Source organism: Drosophila nasuta, chromosome X, assembly GCF_023558535.2.
Source record: "Drosophila nasuta strain 15112-1781.00 chromosome X, ASM2355853v1, whole genome shotgun sequence".
NCBI lineage: Eukaryota > Metazoa > Arthropoda > Insecta > Diptera > Drosophilidae > Drosophila > Drosophila nasuta.
In genome coordinates this window covers 10,175,252-10,186,927 of record NC_083459.1, presented here as the reverse complement: position 1 = coordinate 10,186,927, position 11,676 = coordinate 10,175,252, and the positions used below count along the sequence as shown (strand labels likewise).

The window sequence follows — 11,676 nt, the reverse complement described above, 5'->3', positions numbered from 1 at the left end:
TAACATACAATAAGTTGTGTTTTCAAGTTGTGTTATTTCGCATTCGTTTTTTGTCAGCCATTTTTTGGGTAGCGCATAGAAAAATATATATCTAATGTCTGTTAGTTAAGGTAAAGAGTAACTCGTGTGTTGTGTTTTGAGTGATTAAAACTTGGTTTATCATTCCCTAGTTTAAAACAACTTGTTCGTGCTACGTCGATAAAACAAAAGGAATGAGAGATTCAAAAGAGAAGAGCAAAACACTCTTAATGTTACCCAACATCTATTGAACCTTGAAAAATAAGATTGATATTTTTTCATACTTTCCTTATTTTTAATATAATTAATGAACAAACATGAAAAAATATTTTTTTTATAGTCGATGGCCTTAGTTGCTAGCACTCCCTTTCTTTTAGTTATTATATTATTCTGTAAAATAATTAACATGTAAATAAATAAATAAATATTTTTTTTATATCATATTACTATTTAGGCAATAGTTAGATTATTCAGCTTAACTTTGTTGTTGTTAATAATGTAGTATATAACTAATGTACAAAAATGTAGAAATAATGTAACATTATAAGGGAAATACGAAGCGAAATATGAAAATAAATAAGTTATTAATTGATTATACAATGATATCGATTGAAGTGCAATTAACTCGCGTTGCCATTTCACTTACGCAGCGTTGACTGTAGAGTGACGCTCTCCATTCTCGCATTGGCCTCAAAAAAACGCCAGTTGCAACAAACTTCAGTTTCCTGCCATCCTCGTATATGGTGTATTTTGTTTTTGGTTTTTTTTTGTTTTGTTTTTGTTGTTGCCTAGTTTTTTACACCCGCGTTTCCCGCGATGTTGCTGCTGCTGCTTCAGCTTTGAGCCTAAACCCAAAACCATTAACACTTGTTTCTGTCATTTTACATGAAATGCGGAAGCGCTTTTGTTTCTGTGCAACAAACAAGTTTCCTTGCGCCTGCCACAGCCACTGCTACTGCCGCAGCCCCAGCCCCAGCTTGCCCCTGGCCTAGAGACATGCCACGTTTTCAGCCTATCGTCCTGCCGCCTGTCCTTCCGCCCACTCACCTAGAAACGCGAATATGTATGCGGTTGTTAGCGAGGGAGGTGAGGCGAGGGGAGGGGAAGGCGTATGCAGGACTTTTATATTTTGACATGGGTATCCGTATCCTAGATTCATTTGTAGCTTTGCCTGTTTGCAGCAGCAGCAGCAGCAACAGCAGCAGGCGCCCGTTTATTTGCTTGTTTTTCACTTAGACGAACGCTTTCCCTCTCTCTCTGATCCTCTCTCCCTCGCACTCGCTGTGTGCAACACGGTTGGTAAGCCAACTCGATCCCGAAACCCGGCAGCACTGTTAAATACTTGTATGTACATTATAACTCGACTCTGGCTGGCATGTCAGCCAGCTGGATGAGGGTGCCGCTTGCATGTTGCCCAGAAAACTTTTCTATTCTCTCTCTGTACGTGTGTGTGTGTTTGTGTGTGTGCAGCTGTCAACGTCAAGGCGTGGCTTTTGCCTACTTTTCACTTCCTCTGCCTTTCCCTTCTCCAGCAGTCCATCCGTCATCCGAATGCCCCAAGCCTTGGCCACAGCTCTAGAACTTTAAAGGTGTTCTCACATGCAAGGCTGTTTTTTTTCATTCTTTTTAAGCAAATGTGCACGATTTCTGCTGGAAAACACTGATCTTTTCCTATGGAAACGGACAGTGGTAATGGGAACTAATTGAATATGCTCGACATAGTATTCAACTCGTGTTGTTAATTTCTTGAGGCATATGCTTTAAATTTTATATCGGCTTTATGATAAAGCATATGTATATGACTGGCCAGCTTTAAGATGTGGCTTTTGTCTACCTTTCTCACTCCCTTTCCTTTCCTTTCCTTCTATATTGACAGTCTATTCGACATACGACTGCATCAAGCCTTAGTCTCAGTTCTAAAAGAGTATATGTTTACTGCTTTCTGCTGGAAAACACAGATTCTTTCCTATGGAACTGAGTAGTAGAAATATGAACTAATTGAATATGCTCGACTTTTCAAGATTTTCTTGATAGTATTTATAGTAACTCGTGTTGTTAATTTCTTGAGGTATATGCTTTCTCACGCATATACGACTGGTTAAATTCAAGGTCTTACTTTTGTCTATATTCCTAACTCCCTTTCGCTTGTCCTTCCCTTCTACAACGGCAATCTATTCGTCAACCGATTGACCCATGCCTTAGCTTTAGTTCAACATATTTAAATTTTTTCTGCATTCTACTGGAAAACACTGATTCTTTCCTATGGAACTGGGTAGTAGAAATATGAACTAATTGAATATGCTCGACATTTGAAGATTGTGTCGATAGTATTTAACTCATGCTGTCATTTTCTTGTGGCACATGCTTTAAATTTAAACTTGACTCGTTTATCCTGCATGTATGTATGTCTGGCCACGCCCACCAAGAAAATGATAATGAGCATTCATGCGCTACGTGATTCAATGTGACTTCGCATCGACTGCGTTCAAAGGTGTTTCGCAAGTTCCACAACAAAATTAATTTATAAATTTATCATAAAACCGACACCAGGAATCCACACACACACACAAGATGAAATCGAAGACATTGAAGAAATTTGTGTTGAGCCCAATTTATCGACGAACTCCGCTTGATACGATGATGAGGCTGAGATGATTGCGATGATGTCGATGATGATGATGATGATGACTGCGCTTGCATAAACGAGTTTGCTCTTAAGTGCGTGTGTTCGGCATCGAAGAAGCTCCTTCTAAATGTCTGTCCATCAATGCGTATGAGTATGTGTGTTTGTGTGTGTGTGTGTGTTTCGAATCAATGCGTGAGCAGCATTTTCAATGCCGTTCGACCAACACAAAATATCCTTCAGCATGCTCCAGCTTCAGCTCCAGCTTCAGCTCCAGCGTATATCCTTCATATCCACTAAAAAACATACACCTCATGCTCAACGTGGGGATTTCACGACTCAAGTTATTTATGCAGACTCACATACACAAAGCATGCAAAGATTTTCCAGCTCAGCTCCATTCTCCTCCCCTCCCCTCCCCCTCACGAGTTGGATGATGGCCCAATCGTTGTGCTTCCTCTTTCCTCTTTGCCTAGAGCATCTGCCCCGGCAAGCATACAATTAGCTGCAACTGTAATTAAAGCAATTGTACCATAAATCTTTTGCCAATTTAATGGCAACTGCTTCAAATGGGCGTAGCCTTCGCACTAACATCAGCTGCCTGAGGGACAATCTTCTCTCATTCCCCCTCTTCCCGCTTCCCGCTTCCAGAGCAGTGTAAAGCCAGGGGGCGTATGTGCCAAGTAATTGTAGCCAAAAAAAAAAAAAGGGAAAAGAAGTAGAAACAACAACAAAAAAATGCCAAATTAATATAAATTTAATAGTTGGCTGGCATTTATGGCCCACACACAAAGCATTAAAGCTACGGAGAGAGTGAAGGAGGAGAAAAAGAGAGAGAGAGAGATAGAGATAGAGGAGTGGAGCAGGAGATGAGAGAAAGAATCATTAAATGCATTTAAAAACATTCGAAATTGCAAGTCTAGTCAATACCCTTTTGCAATATTAACAAAATAGCAAGCAATACATCACTATATATTTTTCATTTCAGATAAACTGTACAATAGTAGTATATTTTTATTGTAATTGTATATATATACCGTATAAAGCCTTTCATATATTGAAATATTCTCGATGTATATGTTTAAAATTATAATTCACTGTTCGGTTTTTTATTAAAATGAATCTAAGTGCATATATAAATGTTATACTAAATAAAGTCATTAGTATATTTAAAAATTTCTTAGTATATCTTTTAAATAATAAAGTTCTGTTTGAGCACATAGAACAAATGATAAACAATGTTGTTTAATTTTGTATTTTAATTATTTGCATTTTTTTCTAATAAGGGTTCTAATCATTATAGAATTTTGTAAATTCACCGATTTACAAAAGAAATATAACGTCAAGTAACCCAGAATAAAAATTACTATGAACGAGACTGTCCCAATCGAACTATTGTTTTTAAATTTCTACTAAAACTATTGTAAAACTTAAAAAGTTTAACTAAATGAAAGCTGTGTATGTAACAAAATGTAAAACATTTTTAATACAATATAATTATATTGTTCCTAAAGTATTTTTTTAAGAACTGTAAGAACAAATATTACAAATATTAAGATATCTTTATACTAATTAAGTGTTCTTTTATAGAATTATTTATATAGGAAATCTTAGCTCTATGAAAAATGCATTGAAAATAATGTGAAAACATGGCATCAAACTTCATTTAATACAAGGAAAAAGTATTTTTGAGTAATGATAATATCAATAAATTGTTAAATAAATAATTATAACATAATTGAGCATGCAACGCTTAAAAAACTACTCTACAAATATTTGGAAAATATTCTACAATCGAAAAATGAGCAACAAACAAATATACCCAACTTTCAGGCGAAAAGTGTTGAGGGGCAAAAACTATTTAGTCAGCTCTGCTCGTGGAAAAGCGCCACACTTGGCTGCCATTCAAAAGCAATTGAAATAGCAAATTAATAACTGTAAACCGGATTTTGTTGGGTGCCATCCAACGAAAATAAATAAGCCGAAAGTAGGCGATGCAATTAAAAGCGAGCATTGGAGATTGTATTTTATATAAAATAAAATTGTGCTTCACGTTGCAAACAGTTTGATTTCATAACACAGGACACAGGACTTTCTTTCTCTCTATCTCTCTCTCTCTTGAGTGAAATGAGTGAAGCCAAAGCGAAGCGCACGTCAAAGTCAACGCGCAACTCGCCGCGTCTCTTTGAGGCGGATGAGTTGGCGCCGCTTATGCAACCGTTGCAACTGTTGCAAGCCAGGACTCAGATACAGAAGCATCGCCCCAAGTCTGAGATACTGCGTGAACTGAGACGTTTGCGTGCCACGCCCACAAGCCTCGACGACGAAGAGAAGGAGAAGGAAAGGGAAAAGAAGGCGCAACAAACAGGAATAAATGTGAAACCTTTGCGAACGTTGGAACAGCTCGATGCACTGCGTCTGACACGACATCGCATCAAGCAGCTGCTCGGCTGCAGCAGCTTCGATCAGGTGGTCAGCAATTGTTTTGTGCGTCTCAATGTGAGTGCCCCGAATGCTCCGCCCGAGTATCGCATTGCGGAAATCGTGCTCGTCGAGCAGCTGCCAGAGGGTTATTACGTGGACAAGCTCGCCACGAATATTGCCCTTCATTTGCGTTACGAGGATCTCGTGCAGCGTCACGAACTCAACGACATCTCGAACATGGCATTCACCAGCGAGGAGTTCGAACTGTGGCGCGACAATTGCATTTGCCAGGCCATTGAGTGGCCAACCACAGAGTTGGTCGCTCGCAAGAAGATCGAGTTGTATAATGCCCTGAACAGCGAGGGCAACAAGCTGCCGACAATGATGCTCCACAAGAACGGATTGCTCACCACTGTGATGCCAATGCGGCCAATGCCACGCGGTGGTTTGCTCGAGCGATTCGGTGGCAAGTATCCCTGGAAGTTGCAACGTCCGTCGCCCAAGGAGGAGTTGAATGCGAGTGATGATGCTGCTGATGCTTCGGGGAATCGCGTCGTTGATCTGGAGGCGATCAACAAAGAGCTGGAACTGCAACGTAAAGCGAATCTTGGCTAAAGCGTTTTGAACTTTGTCTCCGACATCAAATTCCGAAATCGAATTGTTCTCTTTCTTGGTTCCATAATTATATGAGTTTTATTTTAGCCCAACTTTCGATAAACTGACGCAATGCAACATTAATGTCTTTCTTTATATAGAATAGTCATATTTGACTGAATCTGGCGTACAATTTATTTACTTACCCAAAGAGAACATTTTAGAAATGAGAATATATATTTCGCAAAATTAGTTTCCTCTCAGTAACTGCTTATCATGAGTGTTTTGTCACTTTTAAATAAACAAATTATTCCCTTAAATACTTTACTATTCTTTAATGTTAAATTATGTAATTTGCTCGTGATTTCCAGTATTAAACAAACCCGATTTTTTATGGCCCTAAAACACAAAGTCCTTTTAAAATTAAAGATCCAAAAAGCCCTTGCAATCTATCAAGATAAAAACTATAGTTCGATGGGTATTTACATTTTTATTTAATTTATGGAACTCTTTTTTAAAAAAAGAGTTCGTACGTTAAAAGATCAAATTGCTCTTATATTAGGGAAAAGAAAAACAATCTTGTATGTAAAATAATACAAAATTATATATATAATTGAACAGCATTTTAAGGTCACCAAAGTGTGCTTTGCGAATATCTAATATTTGATTGTTAAAATATCTCAGCAGGCGCTTGATTCAAGTTGCTGCTGTCGATTCATTCTCTCTGTCTCAGTCAAGAATTTTATTTTTATTGGAAGCAGCTCGTTAGCCGTAAAAAATATATTTCGAGAACAAAAAAAGGAAAAATTGTGAAACAAACTGTGCGCGTTCTTGTTAGTAATATTAACCAATTGAAGCGCTTGCAAGCGAACTAATTTCTTTTTGTTCAAAGTTCAAAATCAAAATTACAACAAAATTCACAGAATACAATTTAGCGATAAAAGCAAAAGAACACAATGGAGAGCTTGGTGAACAATCAATTGATGCGTCTGCTGAAGGACCTGACATCGGCGCATCCGGAAACAGTTCGCAAATCGAGTGACGAGTTGGCCAAAGAGTTCAACGACTCGGCGAGCACGCTGCAATTGTGTGCAGTGTTGGGTAACGCGGAGAAACAAAGCGAGTTGCGCAAATGCGCTGGCAACTTACTTAAAACCCGTCTCGCGGACAGCGAGTCCTGGCCCAAGGACATTCAGCGGCAAACTCAAACGGAACTCTTGGGAGCTTTAAAGTCGCTGCGCTTGGACGATGACGAGACGCTGCAGACGTTGATACTACGCAATCTGAGCGTGATGATGCAACACGAAGAGGTCAGCGAATGGAATGAATCGGTCTTGAATCACGTGGAGACGTTGAGTAAATCGCAGGACAATCAACAGCAGACGCTGAGTGCCATCATCTTTAGGCTGCTCGCGAAGATGGCACCGAAAATGTTGCAAAACTATTTGCAACGTGCGCAACGCATCTTCATGCACATCGTGCAACAGGCTGAGGCACAGGGACAGCTCTTCTCTACGGCCACCGAGCAGCTGTTGCATGGCTGGACGCTGATCGTGCCGTTGTACCTCAAACGTGCCACTGGCAAACAACAAACCGAATTGGCTGCAACGTTGCCTCACATCATGAAGCTGACGCATGCCGCCGCCTATCACAAATCGGAGGTTGGACTTGCCACATCGCCGGCTTCGCGCCGCGGCATCGCTGTGCTCTGCAAGCTGAATCAGCAGATGCCCGAAATGGTTACGCCGCATCTCCAACTCGTGTTGGACGAACTCTGCACGCTTGCGAGCGACATCAAGCTGAGCGATACGCTGCGAGTGAAGGCAATTGTGGGTATCAAAAGCTGTGTGCGCAGCATGAGACGCCACATCATTCGGCTGAAGCTGATGGATAAGTTGCTGATGACACTCTGCGGACTGTTGGCCTTGCAGCCACCGAAGCTCGACGAGCACGGAGAGGAGCTCTTTCTGGGGGCCAGTAGTGAGGAGGAGGAGTCAGAGGCAGCCACGCCCCTCTCTGAGGCAGCCAACACCATAAACTATGTGGCCGCCCACTCGGACACGAATCGTGTGGCCGATCGTGCTTTGAGGCTGATGCAGCCGCAGCTGGAGCAAACGGAATCGCCGCTGAAGCGTCTTGGCGCCTTGCTCTTTCTCTCGCTGATGGCGAAAGGTTTCTGCGATCTGCTGGCGGACACGCATCTCGATCGCTTTGTCGCTGCCGTGGAGCGAGGCTTTCAGGATTCGGATGATCTCGTGCGTCGCGGAGCCCACTTTGCTTTGTCCGTCATGGCCGAGAATCTGCAGCCGGAGATCACGCGTCTGGCGGATCGTGTGTTGCCGCTCTTCTATAACTTTTTCGATGGCCTCAGCGCCGAGCAGCGTCTAGTCGCTGGTGATACGGAGGTGTACACGCGCATGTTCTGCACTCTGGAGATCTACTGTGAGAGCCTCAAGCCTGAGATGATGCAGCCGCATCTCGCGGAGCTGATGAAGCGTCTGATGCTCCTGCTGCAGCCGAACACTAATTCGCCTGCCTTGCGACAGATGTGTTTGACCACGATCGCCAGTCTGGCCAAGCTGAGCAAGCAGCTCTTTGCCCCCCACTTCGATGAGGTCATGTGCGCCACGATGCCTCTTGTCAAGCACGCACCCGATGAGAATCAACTGCTGCTCCGCACACATGCCATTCAGGTGAGGTTAACCATTTGTACTTCTTAATAAGTTGGAGTTGTGTCTGCAAATCATTTACGTCTGTAGAGAATTGAAGGTATTATTTCATACTTTATTCTGCATTGCTGGTTATAGAGATCATATTTATTATATAGGATATTCAATAATATACATCTGTATATTAGTACGTTTTGATTCAACTTGATTAATACTGTTTTCTGCTAACGACTTCGATTCAACCTAATCTTGATCTAAATACTTCTCACGATTGTTGCTCTACTTCTGACAACTGATGATACCGATATCTTAGTGCCTATCAACTTTCTAATGCCAACCGATACCGATAGGATCCATCGTCTAGCCTCTACCTCTGTTACACGTCTGTGTTGTAGACTATAAAAGATTTCATTGGCAGCTCCTGAATTTCGTTTTCGTTTTATGTTTTACACTCACAACTTCTATTTATATTGCCAGTGTCAACATGGTCAACAACTGTAGAATTAAAGAATATTCTAATAAAATTAGAACCATCCTCAAATTATGATCAAATGCTGAGAGAAATTAAACCTTTTTTTTATCCATATTTAATATCTTATCTTGGCTGAAAATGCTAATATTCTAATAGTTTGTTACAACAAATTTGTGAATTACTGAATCTTATTTAAAAGCATTTTACACTATTATAAGAATTAAATTGAATTGCTCTGGCCATAGGAATTTATTCAATATTTATTGACACAATTTAATAACAATTATATTTAATTAAAATTATTTTGTTTCATTTTATATTTATTGATTTCAATATGAAATATCAATTCTGGCTCAACTGTAGCTTGTTTTATTTATTCAGACGCTTTGCAATCTAACTTAACAATTGACAATAATTGTAATTAATATTTAAATATTTTTAAAAACGCAATCAACATTGAATACCTTTAAAAATTAAACATTTTTGCGCTTACGCCAGAAGAGCTTCATATATTTTTTTTTCCTTTATGTGCTACCTTCTTATTTTAGCTACTCGATTGAATTTTCTATATGTTTCTGAATTGCTCGACAGGTGATCAATGCGCTGGGTCAGGTGAACCCGGAAAAGTTTGAGAAGGAAGCGTCGAATCTGTTTGCCAGCTGCCTGGACACGATCAAGCACGTGGCTGGAGCTCAAATGTTCACCTACGAACTGCTCGGCGTACTCTCCGGTTACATTCCCAAAGAGATCAATGCGCACTTCTCGCTGATAATGAATGGAATCTTGACGTCCATTAAGGAGGCAGCCAACGTGGAAAAAGCCAGCGAATCAAGCAAAGACGATGACGAAGACGACGATGACGATAGTGATGCTGCTAGCACCGACGAAGATAATGACGAAGACGATGACGATGCTGAGAACGAGAATGATGATGATGATGATGAGTCCGAGGATGAGGACGACGAGAGCAGCACTGAGGAAGAGTCGGGCAGTGTGCGCGATGGCCACGGCGATCAAACGGAGGCGAGCACACGCAGCACCGAAAGTGCAGCCAACTATGTGAATGGGCACGACGAGGCTGTGATGTGTCTCAAGGCATTCGCCATTAACATGCCCAACACACTGTTGCCCTATCTGTCAGAGTCGACGCAACGAGTCTTCACATCCACCGATCACATGGAGGAGCTGGACAAATGGTCCGCTTATGAGACGCTCACCCAATTCATTTTACTCTATTCAAAGCAAGGCAACGTGTCGGAGGCGAAGAAACATTGCATCCAACTGCTGCCGGCAATGGTGTACTTTGTGCAGACGGCGAAGGAGACGGTGAACGTGGTGAGTGTGATGAAGAGCATCGAGCAGCTGCTGTCGGTCCTGAAATCGGATGCTTTGGCCGCTGAGGGCTATGCGGAAATGGTGTTCGAAATGCTGCGTCGCACGCTGCGCCGCAAGCTCAATTGTCAGTTCAACATTGGCATCGACCAGGAGATGGAAACCCTGCAGCAATGGAGCCAGGCGATGTACGCCGAACAGCAGGTGATGGAGGCCGCTGGCGATCTGATTCCCGTCTTTGGACATTCGCTGACCAAGCGACAGTTTGCCTCGTATTTGCAAACGTTGAGCAAGAGTTTCGTTAAGAATCTGCGACAGAGTTCGCCCAGCGGCCAAGTGACGCGCAGCAATTTCTTTATGTACACGCTGATGGGACGCAGCATGGAGGCGCTCGGCGTCATGGCCGAACAATACTACGAGGTGTTGTGCTATGGCATACTCGATTGCATGCAGGATCAACGGCGGCGTATACGTGATTTTGCCAGGCAACAAATCGATTGGCTGCTCACGCACTCGACGGAACACAACAACGCAGAGACAATCATTGCGGCCACATCGTGTGTCTTTGGCGATGCCCTCGCCGCCGGTTCGCCAACGCCGACGGCGCTGGAGAAGGATGAGCGCGATCTGCTGATCGCGATTCTGGCACGCATGATTCGCATCGACAACAAATGCGTTGCAATGAACACGCTGATTCCCCTCTTTCTAGGCAGTTTGCCGCTGCAGCAGCGATTCGAGTGCTACATCGATGTGATGCCCGCGTTGCATGTGATCTTCAAGGCACGCATGGATCTGTTGCGTCCTCATCTCGCCGAGATGCTTGAAGTGTTGCTCGCTGCTCTGCAGGCTCAGCATTTGCCCAATGCTGCGCTGAGGCAAATGACCATCGAACTGGTAAAGTGCATCAAGCTGGATGATGAGGCTCTTTATCAGCAGGTTAGCGAAAAGTTTATGGAGGTCAGAGCGATAATTGTTTAGACAGAGTTGTGAAACGAAATCGAAATTAATCCCAAAATGTGTACGAGTAATTTAAGTTGGAAACAGTTGCGAAATTCTGGTGAAATTTGACTTTTCTTGCATTCGAATAAAGTTCAGAAGTTCGGTGAGTCTCAAGTCTCTTCATTTTGTTTTTTACTCGATCGTTTGTTACAGACTGACAATCTTCGAGCTGCCAACGTTTGCTATTACATTGCTGCCAACTCGAAACAAACTATAGAAGAAGAGCTCAAACTATCGACAGTTGCGAAATAATCGTAGCAAATGAAAAATTAGTTTTCTTTCGTTCGAATAGAGTTAACTGAGTTGGTTTTTCTTGATCGTTCGAAATCGTTTATTGACAAACCTTAACTTATTTCACTGCCAACTCGAAACGAACTTTTGCTTGAGTACCACTGTTGAAAAATTCTGGTGGCAAATTGAATGGGAAATAAATTTTTCTCATCAAAATTTACTTAGTCTCTTCAATTTTTCATTTTCGAACGAGCTTCCAATTTTTCTATGTACAGGGCTGTCAACTGAAGCGAACTAGCGAATGAGAGCTCAAA

The 11,676-nt window shown here is 41.9% G+C and overlaps 2 protein-coding genes across 2 annotated transcripts; both read left to right on the top strand.

The window, feature by feature from the left end:
- The first annotated feature begins 4,673 nt into the window (after positions 1-4,673).
- LOC132795659 (RNA polymerase-associated protein RTF1 homolog) lies at positions 4,674-5,819 on the top strand. Its single transcript, XM_060806516.1, has one exon. The coding sequence runs from the start codon at positions 4,769-4,771 to the stop codon at positions 5,678-5,680; it is 912 nt and encodes a 303-aa protein (XP_060662499.1). The 5' UTR covers positions 4,674-4,768; the 3' UTR covers positions 5,681-5,819.
- Positions 5,820-6,436: 617 nt separating this feature from the next.
- On the top strand, positions 6,437-11,238 carry LOC132796009 (uncharacterized). The gene is made up of 2 exons (XM_060807018.1): positions 6,437-8,352; positions 9,392-11,238. The coding sequence occupies exons 1-2, from the start codon at positions 6,616-6,618 to the stop codon at positions 11,108-11,110; spliced, it is 3,456 nt and encodes a 1,151-aa protein (XP_060663001.1). The 5' UTR covers positions 6,437-6,615; the 3' UTR covers positions 11,111-11,238.
- The last annotated feature ends 438 nt before the right edge of the window (positions 11,239-11,676 follow it).

What these genes read in the sequence shown, in the direction of transcription:
- LOC132795659 (XM_060806516.1), top strand. Translation starts at nt 4,769, where the DNA reads ATGAGTGAAGCCAAAGCGAAGCGCACGTCAAAGTCAACGCGCAACTCG.
- LOC132796009 (XM_060807018.1), top strand. Translation starts at nt 6,616, where the DNA reads ATGGAGAGCTTGGTGAACAATCAATTGATGCGTCTGCTGAAGGACCTG. An exon ending in TCCGCACACATGCCATTCAG is followed by an intron (nt 8,353 to 9,391) that starts GTGAGGTTAACC and finishes ATTGCTCGACAG; the next exon opens with GTGATCAATGCGCTGGGTCA.